This window comes from Sorghum bicolor, chromosome 1 (assembly GCF_000003195.3).
Source record: "Sorghum bicolor cultivar BTx623 chromosome 1, Sorghum_bicolor_NCBIv3, whole genome shotgun sequence".
NCBI classification, from domain to species: domain Eukaryota; kingdom Viridiplantae; phylum Streptophyta; class Magnoliopsida; order Poales; family Poaceae; genus Sorghum; species Sorghum bicolor.
The window spans coordinates 78,561,618-78,584,378 of NC_012870.2; the positions used below are offsets into that span (position 1 = coordinate 78,561,618).

The 22,761-nt window shown below is 43.5% G+C and overlaps 3 protein-coding genes across 4 annotated transcripts; 1 reads left to right on the top strand and 2 right to left on the bottom strand.

Moving 5' to 3' along the window:
* LOC110431784 (glyceraldehyde-3-phosphate dehydrogenase B, chloroplastic) lies at window positions 1,153-4,486 on the bottom strand. Its single transcript, XM_021451377.1, has 7 exons — window positions 4,169-4,486; window positions 3,941-4,051; window positions 2,872-3,033; window positions 2,582-2,749; window positions 2,262-2,484; window positions 1,713-2,169; window positions 1,153-1,595 (listed from the first exon to the last, which is right to left on the bottom strand). The coding sequence occupies exons 1-7, from the start codon at window positions 4,244-4,246 to the stop codon at window positions 1,460-1,462; spliced, it is 1,335 nt and encodes a 444-aa protein (XP_021307052.1). The 5' UTR covers window positions 4,247-4,486; the 3' UTR covers window positions 1,153-1,459.
* LOC8085691 (exosome complex exonuclease RRP44 homolog A) lies at window positions 8,079-19,042 on the top strand. Its single transcript, XM_002465888.2, has 24 exons — window positions 8,079-8,318; window positions 8,398-8,538; window positions 8,619-8,776; window positions 9,826-9,881; window positions 9,988-10,110; window positions 10,215-10,345; window positions 10,438-10,678; window positions 10,760-10,913; window positions 11,000-11,240; window positions 11,347-11,503; window positions 11,583-11,651; window positions 12,334-12,459; window positions 12,591-12,643; window positions 13,213-13,319; window positions 13,440-13,494; window positions 13,617-13,716; window positions 13,800-13,911; window positions 15,114-15,234; window positions 15,338-15,397; window positions 15,478-15,583; window positions 17,997-18,092; window positions 18,181-18,262; window positions 18,424-18,489; window positions 18,569-19,042. The coding sequence occupies exons 1-24, from the start codon at window positions 8,265-8,267 to the stop codon at window positions 18,762-18,764; spliced, it is 2,805 nt and encodes a 934-aa protein (XP_002465933.1). The 5' UTR covers window positions 8,079-8,264; the 3' UTR covers window positions 18,765-19,042.
* Window positions 18,992-21,693, bottom strand: LOC8085692 (protein PIN-LIKES 7). 2 transcript variants are annotated; one of them, XM_021450772.1, is made up of 11 exons: window positions 21,548-21,693; window positions 21,275-21,463; window positions 21,101-21,180; window positions 20,888-21,012; window positions 20,671-20,792; window positions 20,391-20,588; window positions 20,197-20,319; window positions 19,971-20,071; window positions 19,833-19,885; window positions 19,561-19,746; window positions 18,992-19,283 (listed from the first exon to the last, which is right to left on the bottom strand). In XM_021450772.1, exons 2-11 carry the CDS (start codon window positions 21,407-21,409, stop codon window positions 19,159-19,161), a joined length of 1,248 nt encoding a protein of 415 aa, XP_021306447.1. In that variant the 5' UTR covers window positions 21,410-21,463; window positions 21,548-21,693; the 3' UTR covers window positions 18,992-19,158. The 2 variants fall into 2 exon arrangements, with proteins under 2 accessions (XP_021306447.1, XP_021306446.1); XM_021450771.1 differs by having other exon boundaries at window positions 20,197-20,331.

Below are 22,761 nucleotides of genomic sequence, written 5' to 3' on the forward strand. Positions count from 1 at the left end.
CTTTTTCCACAATTTGCATGCTACCAAAGCAAAGAGTGTCTGCCTTGCCCTTGTAGTCTCTTGTCCATCGTGGTCTCTAGGTGTTCCACCAATCCAAGATGGAGTTGCATGCCGGCATTTGTTGTGTTTCCTCGAGAGCTACACGGACATGTCACTAGACCTATTATGAGAACGAGCAACTTATGATGATTGATTAATTGTTTCTCTTGATCGCAAAGGAAGGAAAAGTCATGGGTGTTGCATCAACAGTTAGATTCACAACGAATAAGGTCATGCATCACAAAAACATGGATTAAATATGTTAGCTAATTCCGACTCACTATGAAAGCTGATTCTCTAGTACAAGTGATCCTATGACTGAAGGATTCTTTTTTATTCTTTAACATAAACTCTGAAATCACGATAGAGACTTATTTCACAGAATTAGGAGAAACTATTTTTTTTTAGTTCTCGGACTCTTTAGTTTAGTTTAGAGAATCACTTCATGAAATTTGCGGAGAATCAGTTCTCTCCGGAAAAAAGTGTAAATAAGAAGTTGTAGCTTCAGAAGAAAAATCTAATTTTCGCAAAAAAAAAAAGAAAAAAAAACTAAAGATGTGCTGTATTTACAAAAACATCGCCGCCGGGCCGACTTACCGGGGAACTGTCGCCGCCGCACGGTGGTTGGGGAAGGACGCCGCTTTGCTGTCGAACGGGGCCGAGAGAGGTCGGAGCGAAGGGGACAAACGGGTCGTCGTCGTGGATGCAGACGTGTAACGGTGGGGGAGCCAGACCGGGACGCGGCACCGGGGAGACGGCTCGCTCGGCTAGTCGCCTTTCTGGTGCGTGGGCCGGCCGCGCGAGCGCGGGGCGTGCGGTGCGGAACTGCGGAGTGCGGACGCGAGCCGCGAAAGGCACGGGGGACCGAGCCGAGAGCAGGGGCGGGGGCGCGCAACTCGTGATCGTGACGCCGGCCGCAATCTCTTTCGGCCGCGGTGCGCTGATTGTGGCCGTGCCGCGGTTACCAGGACACCGGGGCCTTTTCTGCCGGTTTTTGCGAGGTTTTATCGATGTTCCTGTTACGGCAATCAGGGCCTTGGAAACTCCATCTCTTTTTTCAGGGAGTGCTGGTTACAATTGCAAGCAAAGCGATTATACCAGACCAGATTATGCTGGTGACACGAAATCTTTACATGTACTTATATTAGTATAAAAGTATATGATGGATCGATCATGTCGGCATGATTGATGAAATAAACACACACCGCAGAATTACAGGAGTCCCAACAGGAAATGATCGAAAAGCGGAAGCCTGTACGAGTTCAGTGATTACATACACAACTCATAGAAAACGGCACATTTTCGTCTACGTCTCTTTCGGCGAATCTGTATATAGTATTCTCTATCGAAAGAACACGAGGCAAAGCTAGTGAATTTTCTGAGCACACGGCGGCCCCTGGCCTACAACAAGGGGGCCTCATCATGCTTCGTACACCTTGCACTCGTCGGTCTCGGGGTTGTCCTTGCAGAAGTCCTCCAGAGGGTCGCCGCTGCCCGCCGCCGCCGCGCCTGGCCACTTGGCCGCCACCAGGTGCGCCAGATCAACCACGCGTTGGCTGCACGTACGCACCCAACAAGCCCGGCGTCAGAAAACAATATAATTTGCCATCCATGCATGCATGCATATATAGTTATATGTTCAGTTGTTTAGACAATCGATCGCTTCTTCTTACCTGTACCCCCACTCGTTGTCGTACCAGGCGACGACCTTGACCATGTCATCGCCCATGACCATGGTGAGCGACGCGTCGATGGTGGAGGACACGTCGGAGCACCTGAAGTCCACGGACACGAGCGGCACGTCGCAGACCGACAGGACGCCATTCAGCGGGCCGTCGGCGGCCTTGCGGAACGCCGCGTTCACGTCGTCGGCAGTGATGCCCGTCTTCACGGTGTTGATCACCAGGTCCACCACGGACACGTTCGGGGTTGGCACACGGAGCGCGATGCCGTTCAGCTTCCCCTTCAGCTGGGGCAGCACCAGCGCCACGGCCTTGGCGGCGCCCGTGCTCGTCGGCACGATGTTCAGCGCCGCCGCACGGGCCCTCCGGAGGTCACGGTGGGACGCGTCCAGCAGCCTCTGGTCACCCGTGTACGAGTGCGTTGTCGTCATGGTCCCCTTCACGATTCCTGCATCGTATATCACAAGCAATCAGCTGGTGACTCTCTCCGGAGGTACACCATCAGACTGTGGTGACCAGCTGGGAACCAAGAGCACTCACCGAACTCCTCGTCCAAGACCTTGACGAATGGCGCGAGGCAGTTGGTCGTGCAGGAAGCGTTGCTGATGATGTCGGCGACGCTGTGGTCGTAGTCGCCCTCGTTAACACCGACGACATAGGTCGGGATGTCGGCGCCCTTGGCCGGAGCAGTGATGATGACCTTCTTTGCGCCGGCCTGGATGTGCTTGCCGGCGCCGGGGCCGTCGACGAAGACTCCGGTGCCCTTCACGACACAGTTTTTTTTTTAACACTGTCAGTCTTTCTGCGTGGCCGGCGCACATTCTGAACTGGGGATGAGTGGGGATCCTGTGTTACTGTACCTCGATGACGATGTCAATGCCGAGCTCAGCCCATGGGAGCTTGAGAGGGTCCCTGCTGGAGACGATGGTGATGGGCTTGCCATCGACGCTGATGGTCGTGTCGTCGACGATCTTGACGTCAGCCTTGAAGGTGCCCAGCATCGAGTCATACTTGAGAAGGTGAGACGCCTAGAATCAAGAGAAAAAAACGCACCAATATGATGCAAATTTCTGTCAGAATTCGTGGCGAGCGTCTGAAATTCTGAATACGAGTGCGGCGGCTTCAGTTGGCATCGTCGATCTTCACGTACGTTCCTGACGCCTCCGCTGTCGTTCACGACGACGACGTCGAGCGGGGAGTCCTCACGGCCGTGCCAGCACCGGAGGAAGTTCCGGCCAATGCGGCCGAAGCCGTTGATGGCGACCTTCAGCTTCGCCTCAGCGGGCGCCCTCACCGCGTTCTCTCCAGTGGCCTGTCACAGGGTAACCAGCAAGCAGGAATAGTTTTCAGGACGATTTCTATAGCCAGCGTGTAACACTGCACAGTCGCATGCTTGTATAAGCTGAATGAAGCCAAAACTTGTGCACAAATCAATTGACTGTAGAATACTGCTGCGAAAATATAGGAGTATGCGTTGGTTGTCCCATTGGTGTTGATTTTTTTGAATACTAACTGTTGGTTAGTTGATGTACAATTAGCATGACAAGTGTGTCGTCTTTTTTGTGGTCATTATAAGGCTTTGAAGGTCACGGTTGGAGTATAATTAGCATGGACAAGTATAATTAGCATGATATCACAATAGACTCCTTTCTTGTTTGAATCCATTGGCACGACGTTGTTACGCGAATCTTGAACAAAAGAAAATATCAAACTATCATGCATCCAGCATATCAAGAACTCAAACATAGTGAGCTCACGCTAGTAATTTCGATTGTAAGCTGTACATATGAACAAGAGTAGAAGATTATTAGCATATATCCACGATGATTGGTGAATCTAGGACTAATACTTCGTCCGGATCTACGTACTCTCCCTTTCCATCGACAGAACAGATGAGTCAGATAATCAGATAAACCAGCCATACATAACAAAACTATCTGTCTATCTGATGTATTTTTGGTGAGTTGGCATTAACGGTCACATATTCAGCAGTTCCTTGATCTGTGTACACTACTCCTTTTTTTTAAAAAAAAAAGTCTACATAAACGGTCAGATATTCAGCAGTTCCTTTTTTTTTACCGTAAGCAGATATGTACGCTGCAGCTGCAAAAGCACGTAGTGCTGCTACATAAACGCGCTCCTTTTTTTTTTAATTCTACATAAACGCGCTCTGGTACACAGAAACTTCAGGATGTCTTAGCTGCGTATGCATAACGTACCTTGGCGACGAGCTGCGCACCAAGGACGTCGGAGAAGGAGACCTCCCTCGCGGCAGTGCTCACGGAGCAAGATCCTGGCCTGAGCCCGGAGAAGTCGGCGAAGTCCACCCTCTGCACACCAACATTACTCATATCATCAGGGACACAAAAAACTGTTCATCTCCGGCCGCTTATTACCACGTACGTTCCACGGCCTAGCAAGCTAGAACGTGCGCACGCACGACGTACCTGCCTGGACGCCGCCCTGCTGTGCAGCCGGGCGCTGGTGGGGATGCGCGAGGCGGCGAGAGCTGCGTGGGTGGCCATGGCGCGCTGCTGCCGGGTGCCGAGGGATGATGGTAGCCAGACGGAACCGAGCCGGACGGTGGTGCTCCGGCTCCGTATTTATGTGCTACCTGCCTGCGCTGCCGGAGCGTCGTGGCCGCGGAGGAGGCGCCGTGAGCCCGTGATCACTGCTTGCGCTTGTGGCCTCCGGGCGGCGTGGGGATAAGGCGATTGCATGCGCCGCAGCCACCCGTTCGGGCGCGGCGATATCCGATGTGTCGCGGCCTGCGCGGCGCGGTAGGAGAGCGGGCAAATTTCCGCACTGTGCGTCGCTGTTCTTGGTTGATAGTTTCTTGTCTTTTTTGCCATGTTGATTGATCGGAACGATGTACGCCTCTCTCTTTTTTTTTTCTGTGACCTGTGTGATCTGTAATTCTGGGGCCACCAGTACGCAGATATATATGTTTGATCGAGTGATCAGTATTTGTACATGAGGAGCAGGGACTTGTTTGTGCCCATTGCTCGCAACCCTCATGTTCTTTGAGGGTGAAAATTGTACTTTACCATTCTTTGGATGATTGCTCACAGCCTCACACACCCTCCTTTCTCTAGTGCCGTTTGAACTCTTGCTCCAATTTCTGTTTTCTCCCATACAACGAAGGAAGTTATTCTCTTTCTCTTTTTTTGTTTTACTTTTATTAGAAAACCTCATTGCTCCCTCCCCCTCCCAAAAAGAACACTTACATAGTTTTTCACCCAAGGCCTGTCATGGTCTCTCTAGGAAGCAACTTGTCGAGGAACGACTCCGCATAGCACTTAGGTCTGATTCATCAAAGAAATTAACCAAATAAAGTGCTTCATCACATATCTGTTTCTAGCATTCTAACATGCTACATGATCAAAGGACTTTGTAGCGCAATTTTATGTAATTTATTTTAAGGTTCAAACAAATATACTACAACCGATGCCTTACAAAACGACGACGAGACCTCAAAATCCAAAATGGCATAATAAAAAAACACCTAAAAAAATTTGTAAAATAATCTTCATCGAGACCAATATGATGACATTGTTTGGAAGCTAATTGCATATATATATAGCATTTACACAACAACCTCTCCCAAAGCAAATCACTCAGGCGACATTTCGAAGGCTTGGGCGTTGAAGTGCAAACTATTTACATGGACAATCCTACAATAACATCTTTCAACAATCAATAGGCTTACCCAAGGTGGATGGTCATATAGCATGTCATGTAATCTATGTCACCGGGCGATGAAAACATTACACCACCTACTTGTTGAATGTCAATACACGAAGAGGATGTGGAGCCTTGTTGCGACCTGGCTTGCCTAACTAAAACTCCAAACACCGAAAAATGTAGCCTTGCACAAGGGGTGCATGAATGGTGGACAAACCTCATCTCCACAAGGTTTGCTCCACGAAAATCCATCAATAGTCTAACTTTGTTCGTTACATGAGAGTTGTAGAAAGAAAGAAACGTGAGAGTGATACAACCTAAAGGGCAATAATGATTGATTTGAAAAGCCAAAAGCAAGGATGAGACCCGAAAGTGAGTGACAACAGGTGCAAAAAACTTAGTGGCCCTAATAGCTTGATGATAACCCCTTGTGTTGGTTTCCTGGTTTTCTGGCTTATAAAATCTCTTTTTTATCAATGAAATAGACATTGTCTCATGCCTAATCATTAAAAAAAGAAACCTCATTTTTTATAGTTGTAACACTTTGAAGTCAGAATAAATTGTTGAATCGGAATTAGGAGGAGAGAAGAAGCACTACACACACCATTGATAATCTCTATACCATTTCTTTTGCTATGATGTTGGGTGGCTAAGGTAAATGTGTACACAAAAATCAGACTTAATCATATTAGTGTTCTCGAGAACCTGGACAATCCACAATAACCTCACCCATAATTATGGCCAGCAAGAATCTCAGACTATGTATCTTCTGAACTTACATAAGTTTATGCTACTAGTCTTTTTGACGAAACTATGCTACTAGTCTAGCAAAGGATTCTTTTTTCTTATGGTCAAAGTGATAATGCAAAGTGTGTGGAACAAACCTACTCCCTCTGTCCCAAAATAATTATCGTTCTCGCTTCCCAAGAAACAACTTTGACTAGATATATATTAAAAATATTAATATTTATGGTACATAATTAGTATCATTGGAAAGATCTTTGAATATAATTTTTTAATAAATTTATTTGAAAATACAAATATTGTACGTAGTTTCTATAAATTTAGTCAAACTTGCGACACGAAAACCTAAAATGACAGTTATTTTGGGATGGAGGGAGTACTTCTTAACTCTTATACACCTATGCAGTGTGGAAGAAATTCTAGTAGTGGGGTGGGAACTCCTCCCAAAGGACTAGGTCAAGGTGAATGTGGGCGATTTTTTTTTCTAGAAACGACGCAAGAGTGAATGTCGGTGTGATAGAATGAGATCCCAACATCATACTCTTGCTTTTTGCATAACATGTTATATGTTATATTAGGACGCATGAATGTAGCAGAAGCCAAAAGCTAGAGCCTACACTAAAGGTACCTGTCTCATGTTGTAGTTGTTTCAAAGCAATTATTTGTATCAGATCATGAGAATGTGGTGACTGTACTATATAAGATAACACAAAGAATAAATCGGTGATTGCTTTAAAAAGAAGATGGCCAGGCTAGTGGTGGAGTGAAAAAACTCAATGTAGAAAGAGAGTATAGTGAATTTACCAATGAATTAGCACATTTTTAGCTAGGTGAATACAACCAATTCCTTGTCAATTAAGTCACCAGTGGGTGGGCCTGATTGCAATCGCTCTACTACATGTGTTCAATTGCAAAAGAGATTCATTCTATATGGACAACATGTCCAACAGTGCGTCGAGATAGGTGTTGATGTTTGTTTTTTTATCTCATTAAACTAGATTGGCTTCTGACTCATTAGTGAAGCTTCCTTTACTGGGTGGAAAAGGGTAGAAGTAATGTTTAAAAAAGGAGTAGAGCAAGGCTGATTTTTGTTGATGTGCATCATAGAAAGAGGTTTGAAGGAAAGGTGATCACTATGAATACAATAAGATGAAAAATCACGGGCACACCTCTTAAAATGTTAACTCCTAGAAATGTAATATAATAGATCCGATGGAGTTACTCTTCCCTTACAAACATGGAAAAGATTATCTCTCATTTATTTAGGATAGAGGAGCCCGTGTTTAGATCTCTAATCATAAGTACTATATATGAGGTGACAGGGATTTGGCGCAACATATTTCTCTCCTAAGATGCTAGTATTTAGAAATAGAAGATAGAGTATTTGGTGGAGATGCTCTTCAAATCGACATATAGTTGGTATAATATCTTAATGTCTTTTTATGCTCTTTCTTTACCATAGAGCATTATGTGTATTTACACTAACTTTATCTATGCATTTATATTGCAACTTAAAATTAATGTAATTATTAGATTTTTATGCACCTTGCTATAATAGACATTGTAATTATATTTGTTATTTAATAAGAACTAAAATAGCCACTAAGATACGGTCTGAGCGTTGGGTAATTTAGTATTCTTTGTGGTGGAAATTGCAGGCTATCTAGATTCGAATCTCCAATTTACCCGGGTGTTCATATTTCAGCTAACTATTTTTCAGCAGTAACTACAAAATTTGTAATAAGGTGAATGTATGCGTCAAATAAGGTGAAAGTCGACTGAAAATAGCGTGACTGAAAATAGTGTTCTGCCGTGTCTTAGTCTGATGGTTCGATTTTCATCCCTTCAAGTGGGGTGCTCCGAGGTGGCCTCTGGGTCTCCAGTCACGGCTCACTTCTCACGTGTCCAAGTCCAACCGATGCCCCGCGGTCGAACCCACACTGAGTCCCAGACCTGAGTCAGGCTAGCTCAACCGACCCCACAACGAACCAAACTAAACCCCGTTGGCCCCTTTGCCGCCGCCGGCACTTCCCCCGCCGACGGCTGGTACACGTCTCCTCCGCGCTCCTCGCCGCCGCCGGAGCCGCCTCGCGGCGCGCTGTCTAACTCACCACCATGCTGCAGAGCAAGTCATTCGTGAAGAAGACGAAGCAAGGCCGCATCCAAAAGGTCAGTGCTCGGGCAAACGCCACCATCTCTCGAGGTGCTCCGCCAAACCCTACCTGACGCCGCCGTCACCTCTCTGCAGGTTGTTAGGGAGCACTACCTCCGCGATGACGTCTACTGCGGCTTCGTCCCCTGCTCCGCCTGCGCCGCCGCCGCTGAGCGCAAGCTCGCCGCCGCCGCCGCTGCCATCCTCGTCGTAGACACCAACGTCGTGCTCCACCAGGTAACGGTGGCGTTTCTCTGTCTCCCGCTTAGCGTAGGATCGAGGGTGCGCTGGGATGATGAAGTGAGATGTTGCGGCAGATCGATTTGCTGGAGAACCCCGCGATTGAGGATGTCGTCTTGCTGTCAGTGGTGCTGGACGAGGTGAAGAATAAGAACCTTTCGGTTTTCAACAGGATCAAGGCACTCTGTACCAACAAAGCACGGAGGTTCTATGTTTTCGCCAACGAGCAGCACAGGTGGGTTTGTATTCTACAGTGATGTCCTCGTTTGTAGTTCTGATGATATCTTCATATTTGAACCAAAAGAGGTTCAGTTTTTACTTTTTAGTCAATCGAATATTGCTGATGAAGCTGCTGGAGTGTAGTAGTTCTATAAATCTATTTGAGTTTCTAGCATTGGAAAAATCGAGGAAAACATAAGGGTTAACCCAAGATCACTCGTGCCATATGATACTGTGGTCAATTCTTTATAGAGTTACCTTTGAGGATTTACCTAAATAAATTAGGTGAAATTTTTGCTATCTTTTTTTTTTAAAAAAGCTTTGTTCAAATGATGTTTGGTTGAAGCCACACACCCACTTAACATGCAGCATGAGTATTGGACACCATTTTTCACAGTTTCAGCATGATTGTATTGATGAAATGTCTTTATGCAAGCACCATAACTGCACAATTACTTATCAAATAGTTTCATGGGAAGAAATAATAGCTTTTGGTAGATGCCCATGTCTGAGAGGGCTACAGCTTTCATAATGCAAAATTGTCAATGTATGCATTAGTCTCTTGCAAATATGGGCTCTTCCTGACATTGCATCTTTCAAAGCGATATCGAAGTGGATGTACTGCATATAAATTATAAAATTGTCATTGCACCTTTCGAAGCGATATCACAGCTATCAGTAGATGCCCATGGTCTGAGAGGGCTACAGCTTTCATGATGGAAATTGTCAATGTGTGTCAGTCTCTTACAAGCCTCACTCTTCCTGACATTGCATCTTTCAAAGTGATATAGTGGATGAACTGCATGATAAAAAAGGCAATGAAAGTCCTCTTTCTACAGAACTAGGTCAATCACAGCAATCTATGTTGGCATTGATTATGTTCTCAGTGTCTTTTATGATGCAATTGCCTATCAATGGGGAATTTTGAAATCTAATTGCACACACTTCAGCTTCTAGTTGTGTACCCCTGTAAATTGTGTAAGCTATTTATATCAAGACTTGTGTCTTGACGGCTGCCGCTATTTTTTTTGCCATTATATGTTTCTCATTTTACTCAAAAAACAGGGATACTTATGTCAAAGATATGGTTGGGGAGAGCTCTAATGATCGTAATGACAGAGGTATGGAATGATTTTGTTAACCTGGTTATCTGATTCCACACACATTCATTTCCTATCATATATTGGACAGTTGTGCCACTGATTGTTTAATTGTTTTCTTATTCAGCAATTCGTGTTGCTGCTCGTTGGTACCAAAGCCATCTTGGTGAGAGCGTGAAGGTTCTACTGATTACAAATGACAGAGATAACAAAAGGAAAGCTATTGAAGAAGGCCTTAACGCTGAGACAGGTGGATAGCATACTACAACTGATTTATATATAGCTCAATATTTTTTAATACTGCGAAATGATATTATGGTAGCCACAATCTCAATAAAACATTTCTTGTTCCAGTTGAGTCATATGTAAGATCGCTTGCACAGCCTGGTTTGCTTGATTTGGTGGTTGTTCCATCTAGTGGAGATGTTACCATGGAAGATGTAGAAGACCATAGACCATCCAAGAAGAAAGTAATCTATAATGAGGTATGCTAATTATACAGTAGTGCTTTGTTGTGTTGCTAACATATATGCTCTTGCGTGAAATGTACTCTTCTGTTTACTTGGTATTGTTACAGCACAAACCAATGTCAGAGATTACATCTGGTTTGCGATGTGGAATCTATCATCAAGGGAAGCTTCGAGTTAATCGTTACAATCCATTTGAAGCTTATGTTGGGAGCGAGAGCATTGGAGACGAGATTGTTATCCGTGGCCGCTCAAATATGAACAGGGCCTTTGATGGTGATATAGTTGCTGTTGAGCTCTTGCCACAAGATCAATGGCATGAGTCGAAGTCTTTCATAGCAGATGATGATGGTATTTTCGTAGTGCTGAAATAACAAGATGAAACACATCTCATTTGTTTTCTTATTTGGTGAATGTTGCTGTTTTTTTCAGAAGAAGAAGAAGATGTCCATCTGGTCCCCAATAGTGCTGACGATGCTCCTAGGAACACCAATTCTACACAATCAACAGTTGGATCTTCAGCTCCTTCTGTCTCCAGTCGTCCAGTTGGACGTGTTGTGGGTATAATCAAGCGAAATTGGAATTCGTGAGTTTCTATATGTTTTGAGTGAGATTTCTAATGTGTATACTCCTGACCTCAGGATCATATGATAAAGTGCTGGTGTTCTGCAGGTACTGTGGGTCCTTGGAGCCGATGCCTATGCCTGCTGGTAGTGGGGGCGTTGCTCATGCTTTATTTGTTTCAAAAGATCGAAGAGTTCCAAAGATCCGAATTCAAACCAGGCAGCTTGAGAATCTCGTGAACAAAAGAATTGTTGTTGCGGTTGATTCATGGGATGTTTTGTCTCGATATCCATCAGGACACTATGTACGCACCATTGGAGATATTGGTGACAAAGAAACTGAAACAGAGGCAAGTGTACTTAAATTTGGAGTTGCATCAAGTGCATCTTAAAGATACTTGCATGTAAGGGCATATTCTTGATTGTACATGCTAATGGTGTTTGTGCATGAAGCAGGTTGTCTTAATAGAGAATGATATCAACACCAGGCCTTTCTCTACTCAAGTCCTTGCTTGTTTGCCACCTTTACCTTGGACATTATCACCAGAGGATCTGGCTAATCCTAATAGACAAGACTTGCGCCAAGTGAGAGTCTTTAGTGTGGATCCACCAGGTAATTTAATCATGATACCTGCAATCTATTGCTATTTTATGTATCTGGGTCAAGCTCTTATGCTTCAACTGCTTTATAGGTTGTCGAGACATTGATGATGCACTACATTGCACGCTACTTCCAAATGGGAATTTTGAAGTTGGAGTCCGTATCCTTAAACAATTTCTTCTGTAAATTCTTCTGTTTAGTTCAAATTTATGAGCAAATTTATATCGTGTTTTTTCCTTGGTGATCTTTGAGTTAATATTTACCTGCTTAACTTTGTTTTAGTTGATGGTAGTTCATTTTGCAAATTGTGACTAGGCTCTTTTGCATCAACCCATCTACCTGGCTTGTAGTGTATCACATAAAATTGTTTGTCTAGTATTAAATGGAATTGGTTATTATGCAAATAATGCAATTTGATTCTCCTAAACATGCCAGCGTATACACATCTGCACGAGTCTGTGTCATATCGGAAAAGAAGTGTTATGTAAGAGGTTTTAAGTTAACTCATGGTCTCTACTTGGTGTATACTCTGTTTAGAAATCCTTTTTCTTGATAAAATCCATTTTCTACATGTGGCATAAAATCGTTTTGCCTCATCTGATTGGGCACTACTGGTTTTCAATTGGAATGCCCGTCTTCCAGGACATAAAGTTAAAAGTGGGTTCAAACAGACTATTGCAAATATGCGATTATCTCTGTTGTACCTTTTGGTTCTTGAAATTTGTTTTCAACCAATTTACTTCATCTTGGTCACAACCTCTCTGTCCTGGATATGCGATTTATCATGGTCTTTCACTCTGTGTTACTGATACAGACTGCATTTCTTGACTTGAGCTGACCAGATATCGCTGATGTCACTAATTTTGTTCATCCTGGTACCCCTCTTGATGAGGAAGCTGCGCAGAGGGGCACTTCTGTTTATCTTGTTGGGCAGCGGATTGATATGCTTCCGAAGCCCCTGACTGAAGGTGCTGATGCTTCATATGAATTATTGAATTAACTAAAATCTGAAATTAAATGTTGCTGTTTTATTTGAAGAAAAGATGGCCAGTTTGTAGTATCTGGATTGACTAACGATTTCTCTTATTTTGGTTTCCAGATGTTTGTTCACTTCGTGCTGATGTTGAAAGATTGGCATTCTCTGTCATTTGGGTAAGTCTAGTTCATGACAAGTTGTTATTTCGATTAGCACTAGTTAGATATGCGTTGCATATGACATTTTGATTTGGGTGTTACCTTTTCAACTGTTACCTATATATCAATATATGTTTGGCATATGGAGCAAGTCCACAGTGCCCTCCTAGAACTATGAACTCAGGTAGTCCACAGTGGAGGATACAGGCCTCAGGCTGGCTGTGCTGCAGCCTGGGTCCTTTTGGCCAAGCAAATCATGGTAAATCACCTAAACAATGAAGGATTAGGCTCTAGTAGTCTATTTGTAGCAATTTCATGTGTATCTCAGCCTGGGGCCTAGCTTCATCTTGGAACAATGCTGCTTGCAAAAAATGGTGCTTTGACCTTTTGGTTTTGCGACATGATCTTGTTGCGCTTGCTGCCCCATGTCTACTGTTCTGAACCATGATTTATTAATAACATCACCTTTTATGGCTTTTCCCCACAGTATTGTTCTGCTATATGAGGAGCGTAATTATTTTCATCTGTCAGTCATTTAAATAAGTGTACTGATACTGACGTTGGTATTTGGAACATCATGTTTACAGGAAATGACTCCTGATGCTGATGTCATATCCACAAGATATACAAAGAGTGTTATCAAATCTTGTGCTGCAATGTCTTATGTTGAAGCCCAGGCAAGAATGGATGACAGGTACCTTCTGCATTGCACCTTCTCAGAACACTACTAGACATTTAAGTCAAACTTTAATTTGGTCTAATTAGTCAAAAATGCACCAGTGAACTTGATTGCTTTCTTTTGTTTATTTTTCAGCCGTTTAGTTGATCCACTTACTGTAGATTTGCGGAACTTAAATTCATTGGCAAAGGTCAGCTATCGTGTTTCACTCTTATCACACTGTAATGGGTGTATGTCTGCCACCATCTAGTATCTAATGCCAATACCATCACCTATTCACCCTATATATTCATGCTGTGATTGCTTATGCAGATCATGCGACAACGACGTTGTGAAAGAGGAGCTCTGACTCTTGCTTCTGCAGAAGTAAAATTTGAGATCGATAGTGAAACTCATGATCCTCTTGACATAGGTATGAGGTCTTGTAATACTTATCGGTGTTATTATTTCAGAATTCGCCATAAAGTACTTACATAGTTACATCAAATTCAATAGGAATTTATCAAATTCGCGAGGCAAATCAAATGATTGAAGAGTTTATGTTGGCTGCGAATGTTTCTGTTGCTGAGAAGATTTTGAAGCACTTCCCCTTATGTTCATTGCTAAGGTACATATTGTTCAATTTTTTATCTTGTCACATTCCAGATCAGGTTGTAGTTGTGCACATCAAAAGATATTGGAAAAAAGCCCATTGAACCACACTGTGTTCACTAAAATGAATAGTGTCAGTGAGGATCTGCCATTTACCAACTTCTTATCTGTGACCTTTCTTTTCAACCCTTTAACCATACTATACTTAATATCACAAATTGGTCTAAACCTGAGGTAGAATTCCAAAATTATCATGACTGTCACAACCAAGGTTTTCAATCTCCGGCTAAAGGGTTTAGCGGCACCATCGCCGAACAGCTATAGCCGCTAATAGCCCGCTAGGATCGCCGCTAAGACGCTGCCCCTGTTTTTCCTTCTTTTTTTTTGCCATTTTCGTAATTATTTTCATATATAAATAATACCTTATTCCCTCCTGTTAAACTCGGTCTTATCCACTCAGCCACCAGCTCCCAAATGTCTCTGCTCCACCTCGCGGCTCCTGATCTTGACGACTTTCCCAACTGTTTGGGCCTGCTGTCTCGAGGTGGAGGCCATTTGGGCCTGCTGTCTTTTTGGGCCGTCAATGTTATAGCTGTTGCTGCCGCTAAATGAAGGTGTTTTTAGCGGATATCTCCAGCTAAACACAGCTATTAGCGGCTAGGATTGCTTAGCGCTATAAGTTAGTTCTCCTAGCCTTTTCCTTCTGTAGCAGCTATCTCCGACTATAGCGGCAGACCCTAAGGCATAAATATCTCTGAAAAGTCTTGTTACACACTGAAATGAGCTGTAAAATTATTGTGCTGCTTCTAAACATAGTGCATAAATATGATCACTTTTGCACTCAGTACTAATACTGATATTTTGGCAATCACGTAAACTGAAGTTTGTGTACTGCTCTTGTTTCTTAAAAGCTAAAACCACCAGTTCAAAAGTTCATTTGTGACTAGGCTAGAAGGTACTACCTGAGAACACATAATGTAATATCATCATTCCGGTCTAAAAAGTGTATTCAACATCATGCAATTTTGTGTTTCTAGATTGAAAAATTTGTTGATTGTTGGCTGTTTCGCATTGTTTGTCTGCATGCTGCTTCTGCTAATCTGTTGATGTCTGTTATCATGCAAATCAATCTTTAATAACTGTGTTCTCATTGAACATTACCATTTTTTACTTCTTGATCTTTTTGAAGCCTGCAAATTTTCATTTTGTTGGTAACAGGCGCCATCCTAGCCCAACAAAAGAGATGCTTGAGCCATTACTCCGTACCGCCTCTTCTGTTGGCCTCAATCTGGATGTATCATCCTCAAAGGCATTAGCTGAATCACTTGACAACGCAAAGGTGAGACCGTTATGTGTTATTTTACTCTTTGGATGCTTCATTAATATCATTATATATGATAATAGACTCTTATGCTGACCCTTTATTACTGCATGACATGCAGAGCAATGACCCATACTTCAACAAGCTTATTAGAATTTTGGCGACTAGATGCATGACACAGGTAAGATTAGGAAATGAAGTCCCTATTCTAATTTACTGATTTCAAAGAATCCATATAACTTTCCCTGTTGCAACACACAGGCAGTTTATTTCTGCAGTGGAGATTTGACCTTTTCTGAGTATTACCATTACGGGCTTGCAGCTTCTCTTTACACTCATTTCACCTCTCCCATTCGCAGATATGCAGGTTTGTTTTCCATCCTTAGATGCTCTGATGTATGAAAATAATATCTTTGATGGGTTGAATGTAATTGGGAACCTGAAGCCGTTCAAGCCATTTACTTGGCTATTTTCTTCACCTGGCCTTTCTAGCTAATTAGCCTTTTTCGATGATTATGAGTCTGAACCTAATCTAACCTTTATGTTTGCCATTGATGATAGTACTTTTCCCTTTGACAAGAATTTATTTTATACTAACATAATAAACCAAATAGTAATAATATTGACGGAAAATAGAAGTTGGTGTTGCTATTGGTGTATGCCTGGAACAAGAATCGATAATACATGCCAGTAAGCTTACTTTGTGTTTCTAAGCGTTGTAAGGAATTAGAACTAATGGCAAGGGACATATTAGCTTTGGCCCTGTAGTTAGGCCTGGGCAGAAAAACCCGAGACCGAAGACTGAACCCGAAGGGACCGAGACCAAACAGACCGAAATTTCGGTCCTCGGTCCTCTGTTTGGTTTCGACTTGCTGAAAACCGATTAGTATATCGGGTCCTCGATCATATAGATCGGTTAACCGAGGTCCGAACAGACTGGGCACAGCACCTCAGGACCTATCCTTTCATCCGTCTACTCCTGTGTCTCCCGTTCAGTCTCTCTCATCTCATCTCTCTGTCTCAGTCACGTGGGCATGTTTCCCATTCATGGCTCTCCCATCTCATCTCTATCTCTCTGCTCTCTCAGAGTCACAGTCTAGTGCTCCGGCCGCTGGGAGCAGGGGCGGAGCCAGGATTTGAGGTAAGGGGGGGCAATGGGAAAAGTAAAGTAGAATTGATAGCCATATCAACTGATTTTAATCTCAAATAATAGTACTATATTTCACAAGTCTTAACCAAAATAAAATTACATATCTATCAACTTAAATTTAGATCTACGACTAGCAGCAAGATCGTAGGCCATAATAATATCATTAGTACTGATTGATGCAGCCAATTCTTTCTCAATATAAATTACCAAACAATCTCGTAAAAAACTATCTCCCATTGTACACCTGAGACGTGTCTTTGCAAGTTTCATAGCTGAAAAACATCTTTCGGTGGTTGCAGTTGATACTGGAAGAGTTAATACTAATCTTAACAACCTGTCCACCATAGGATAAGATGAATATTTTCCTGTTTTAAATGGGCTGCTTGTTATTGGGCCTCAAATAGACAAATACACTTGATGTTTAGATTTTGGAATAAATGGGAGGGGCTGGATAGCTAATACATATATGTATACTCACTATATACTATAGGATTAGTAGCGTGTCAGGGGGTGCCAGGCCCCCCGTGCCCCCCCCTCCCTCCGCCACTGGCTGGGGGCTTGCTGCTGTTGCTGACTTGCTGCTTGACTGAGACGCCAAGCTAAGGGGTGCCCGCTGGCTTGCTGCTCTCTCACAGCTGTGTGGGCGCTGTTGGCTTGCTGCTGCTTGGCCGTGCCAACGAGGGGTGCCGCTGCTCGGGCGACGGAGGCTGAGGCCTGAGAGCGCTGCCCCTTCTCTGGCTTACTCGCAGACTCCTACTCCCTCTCTTCTCTCTCTGTGTCAGGTGGATCTGGACAGGCAGCGGTCTTGCTCGGTTAGAACTGAAAACCCGAATCAGAAGACCAAAGACCGAGTAGTCGGTTCTTGCTTTTTCGGGCAGAACTTCGGTTCATGATTTCCAGAGCCCGAAATTGAAAAAGACCAAAAAATCCGACCCGAATTTTTGGTCTTGACTGAACGCCCACCCTGGTGGATGAGGACTAGCATCGATCTTGCTCAGTTAGAACCAAAAACCCGAATCAGAAGACCAAAGACTGAACAGTCGGTTCTTGCTTTTTCGGGCAGAACTTTGGTTCATGATTTCCAAAGCTCGAAATTAAAAAAGACCGAAAAACCCGACCCGTATTTTCGGTCCAAAGATCGAATGCCACCCTGGCCTGAAGTTGATAGCATGATAGCCTGCTATTAAATCTGCTTTGTTAGTATAACTGTATAAGATATACCTTGGGACAGTGAATCCGATAAAGTTGACCTTTCGCATGTGTACGACACAGATCAGTTGACCTTTCGCATGTGTATAGGATATACCTTGGGACATCTGATCAGTCGACTTGCTGAACAGTCGGTTCTTGCTTGGTCTGAAAAGCCATGGCTGAAAATACTGTTCGCTGATTTATCGTGAGAGAAAAACACTGTTGGCTGGCAGAAAAAGTACGGCTTATAAGAAAAACACTGTTGTAGCATTGTGGGGAGTGCCATGTAGTCCTGTAATGCAAAGCATAGTTGATCATGCAGTTCTAGGCTGTAGCGGCGTAGCCTGTAGAAGTTTTTGAAAGAAATGTCGACTGTAGAAGTATTGCAGCACATATTAAATTGTGAGGATGATCTTGATTCTACATCCTTTTGTTGCAGATGTTGTTGTTCATAGACTGCTAGCTGCAGCTCTAGGTATTGCAAAGCTCCCGCCAATCTTTCAGGATGGTCCACAACTTACAGGAATCGCTGACAGTAAGAAATGAGAAATCAAATCCAGTACTTGAGCATTTATTTTATATAAGTGTCGCTGTTTTTACTGATAATACTGTCATCGTGCCAGACCTGAATTACAGACATCGAAATGCCCAGATGGCAAGCAGAGCATCGGTAGAACTCCACACCCACATATATTTCAAGACAAGGTACACATCTTGATCGTAGATGACATAAGTATGTGGTAGGTTAGAAGTAGATAATATTGAAATATGACAAGGATGGTTGCAAAAAGTAACGACCTCAAGTCTGTTCAAGCCTTAAGGATTGTGCACATTGTTTTCTGACTGCCCAAACCTTTACCGTGCAGGCCAACTGACACTGAAGCTAGGATAGTAAAGATCAAGGCAAATGGTTTCATAGTCTTTGTCCCAAAGTATGCTTCTCTCCCTTCCAACTTTCTTTGTGGAATCAAATGTTATGCATTCGTTGTTTTTACTCCTTTCTCTAATCAGGTTCGGCATAGAAGGGCCCATCTACCTTACTCCGAAGGGAGACAAAGGTGGTGATTGGGTAGTTGACGAGGTGCACCAGAGAGTAACCAAGCCCGGAACAAACATCAGCTATGCTGTCCTCCAGAGTGTTAGGATTCATATGGAAGTAGTTGAACCTCAGCCTCATCGCCCAAAGCTGCAACTCACCCTCATATGAACTGTAACATTAGTGTTTTTCCCAGCCTCTTACACAGCTCATTCTTGAATCCGACATTGGTGTGATTTTCGATTTGTAACACTAACCACATGATCAGGATTTTGTAGTATCAGATAGTTTTTTCTCGATACATGGGAACTTAGTTTTGCTACTCACAGCGGAGAAAATACATAGCACTATATTCTGTTAGTGTGAAAGAGCTGTTGTATGCTAATGTGACAGGGTGGTTGTTTTTTTAGGCAACATTCATTTATATGGAAAGAAAACATTGTTTTGCATGGCCAAATCTTGCTAATGTTACCATTACTTGTAATGGTGCTGGTACATTTTATGTTCCTCATTTGTCTATGCTATGTATCATCTCTCCCATTCAGCTAGATTCAGTACTGGTAGCTCACAGTACAAGTGACATGAACACCGTCGACCAAAGCGTGAGAGCAAGGGCAGCAACTAGGTGCGTCCACAGGAAGATGATAGAGCACTCCTCTTCCCCCACATCAAACAGCTGAGCTATTGTGCCTGCAATGCAATGGAGAAAGAAATGGTCACCTTAGAGACACAAGGGCATCCGCATCTCTGATGCTGACATGTTGGGGGTAAAGATGGGGACGGTGTTCCATGTTGGGGGTAAAGATGGGGACGGTGTTCCAAACGGATACCCGCGGTTCTTCTCTAGTGTAACTAAATGAAAAAAAATGAGAAAAGAAATTGTATATTTAATTCATTTAGTAGAACCGCGGGTATCCATTTGGAAGACTATCCCCATCCTTAGTTGGGGGAATAGAATTCTCCTTACCAATGCTCATGGCTGGAGGAACCGTGGATTGCAGGAGGAGCACGTAGCGGTACAGGGGAGAATTCGGTAGCAACCCAAGCTTGGTGGCTGCTGTGACGATGCCGATTCCGCAAGTCGGGAGGAGAACAAAACGTATGACAATTACTGATATGAGCACACTGGGCTTGACCACCGTCTTGCCTATACCTGGAAGCCCAGCAATCCACCATTGGAAACATAGACAATGGACGGCATGATACTGCATGCATGAGGTCTTGGCGATGTAGGTGTACCTTTGGTTAGATTTCCACCGAGAATCAGCACCGTGCATGGAATTGTAGCGCCCCTGCTCCAAAGTTTTTTTTTTAATTATATCTGAGTAACAGATTTCTACGGAGGGTAGGAAAAGTAGTGACGACGATCACACTCACCCTAATAATTTGGTACAATCCTGGATTACCCTGAGAGGAGAACCTTCTTCAGTAACAAGTGATTTCACCTTGTCTACTGCACCCACACTGAATCCCACGACCTACCACAATAACATCACACTTTTTTGAGTTGTACTGTTCACTTTCTGTAATGGCATCATACTTTTTTTTTTGCGAGTAATAATGACATCATACTAAAGTAATGAAAAGCATATATATGGCATACCGCAGCTACACTTGGCGGTGACCATAGTTCTTTCAGTATCTCCACCGCCAACTCCTCTGCTCTTCTCAAGTAGTAACCCAAGACGCTAGCTCTAGGATCATTTGGAAGCAAGGGAGAAGTAACCTGCTGACCAATCTAAAAATTAACTAGATCGAGTTTGTACATCACTGATCTCAGTAGAATATTTCACTCACCGAGTTGCTTCCAACATCATCGGATAAATCTTCAGAGGACAGTGGAACAAAAGCGGCGTAATCACCAGCTGCATCCTGTCCAAAATGTTCTTTGCTTGTGTCAATCTGAGCGTCTTTCTTACGCCGTTTTGCCTTGTACAGCGTAGCGGATCTCTTCATGACACTGTAGCTGTGCGTCCATATATAGAAGTTGCCGAGCTGCGTGAGGAGCGGCTAAAATTATGAATCCAATCCAACACTTCTTGGTCTTTGAAAAGAACAAAGAAGAACATGGGCTCACCGCCATTGACAAGGACACATAAGAGAGACCAAGAGAGTTGCAGGTGCTGGCGTCTCCGAAAGGGCTGCCCTCCTCATTGCAAATTGCTGGAACAATCATCAGAGGAATGGTTCCCCAGTTACCTGAAAAATATGCATGGACTAACTAATAAGCACACAAATCTTATCTGAAGATAGCAATAGCCAATAAAACTGTACATCCTTGCTATACATCTTGCCTGATGAGCAGCAAGCAATGACAAGTCCCTGAAGATGTTCTTCAGGTCTGAAGACCTTGACAGACACCCACCCTAGAACCGCTCCGATCAGGAACACGATGCCCATGTTCACTGGCATGAACCACCTTAAACCATTACGTTCAGGTTCAGAGATCAAATCCCAAAACATTCATCGAAGTGTGTAAACTAAATCCCAAGCAAGCGAACTCGAACCAAGAAACGATGTCCTTGAGCGTGACGGTACTCGACAAGCTGGAGAAAACAAGCGATGGAACGAAGACGATGTAAACAACCTGCGATCGAATCAGTAAAAAGGCAGCCAGAAGCACACGCATTCAGTCGTTCGTTCAGCGCAGGTTGCATATCCAACTAAACGGTGTGTGCTACCTTGTTGATGTTCCTCCGAGCATCGGACGTGAGAACGTCGAGGCGGCTGGACGCGAGAAGAGCTCCGAGCAAGCCAACGAGGAGGACCTGCAGAACCGGCAGCCATGCTACGACGAGCAGAGACCAGAACCTCATCTTGGCTTTGGCGGGCAGCCTCAGATTTCGCCGGCCAAGAACATTCGGAGTTCCCTGAAATTCAGGATCGCAGTGAATGAAGACACTCGAACGATTCGGAAGAAGATGGCGACAATCAGAAAGGAAACCTAGTAGTACCTTCTAGGTGTGTCTGTATTGTCTCCAATTATATTTACAGGAAGAAATGGAATGAGACCAAAGATCTGAATTTCCTGAAGAGAGAGAGAGAGAGAGAGAGAGAGAGGTGTGGTCATGTGGAAGAAGACGAAATGTGCTGTTGCGAGTTGCGGCGCAGCCGATTAGGCTACAGGGGAAACGGCGGGCGTTGCTCAACAGGCAACAGCCATGACGTGTGAGGTCGCACGTGTCAGTGTCCCACAGATGTTGTGCTCGATGTTTCAGAGAAATATATTGACAAGATCTTGTTTTAAAGAAAAAACACTCACAGCCTTTTGTTCAAATTTAAGATAGTTTAATTAATTTAAGTAATTCTAAACATTGTTTATTTTAAAGCGGAGGAGGTAGGAAAAAAGTGAAATTGATTTATGGTATAGGCGAACCAGAATTTTAACGGACACAAGCACGGGCTGTCAGGTACAAATTAAAAGGGCCCTCGTGGGCTCTTTCCGTGTGTGGCCCAAAGAACGAGCAGTGTAAGCACTGCATGATCGTTTGGAGTTTCGGCCCGTGCCAGGCGAAATATTTAAGCAAATTACTTTAAGTTTGACTGAATTTGGGAACAAGACCAACATATGTTTATAATATATTTATTTTGGTGTTATGAATGTTGTTATTTTCACTATAAATTTGATCAAATTAAAGATAATTTGTAATAGAAAGATTCTAGAAGTTGAATTATTTTAGGACAGAGACAATAACATATACAGAGAATTCAGAAAAAGCATGTTGAAATGGCCAAAGTGTGCTCTATCACTATCTCTATGAGCATCTTCATAAAACCGAGCCAAAAAATATCTGAAGATTAAAAGTACCGAACACGACATGCGTCTCACTGTCACAGGACTCGCATATACCACGTTAAATCTTCAAATCGTGTGTACATCGATTTGCCGCGGAGTCAGAATATTATAACACGTCGAATTGAAATTTATAAAACGAGCAATTCAATTCATGGACGCACTGGCAGTTGGCGCGTCGTACTCGTTCTTAACCTTGCTTGCGGCGCCTGCCTCAATGGCTGATGCTGCTGTTTCCTACAAGTTAGGGCGGTCAGCAGGAACAGGGTGCTTCGAGCTCACGGGAAAAGCCAGCCTACAGTCAAGAAACAGTGTTTCTGCAAGCTTTGCATAAAACAGTTAAACATTGGAAATATCTTCTAGAAATTTAGTTTA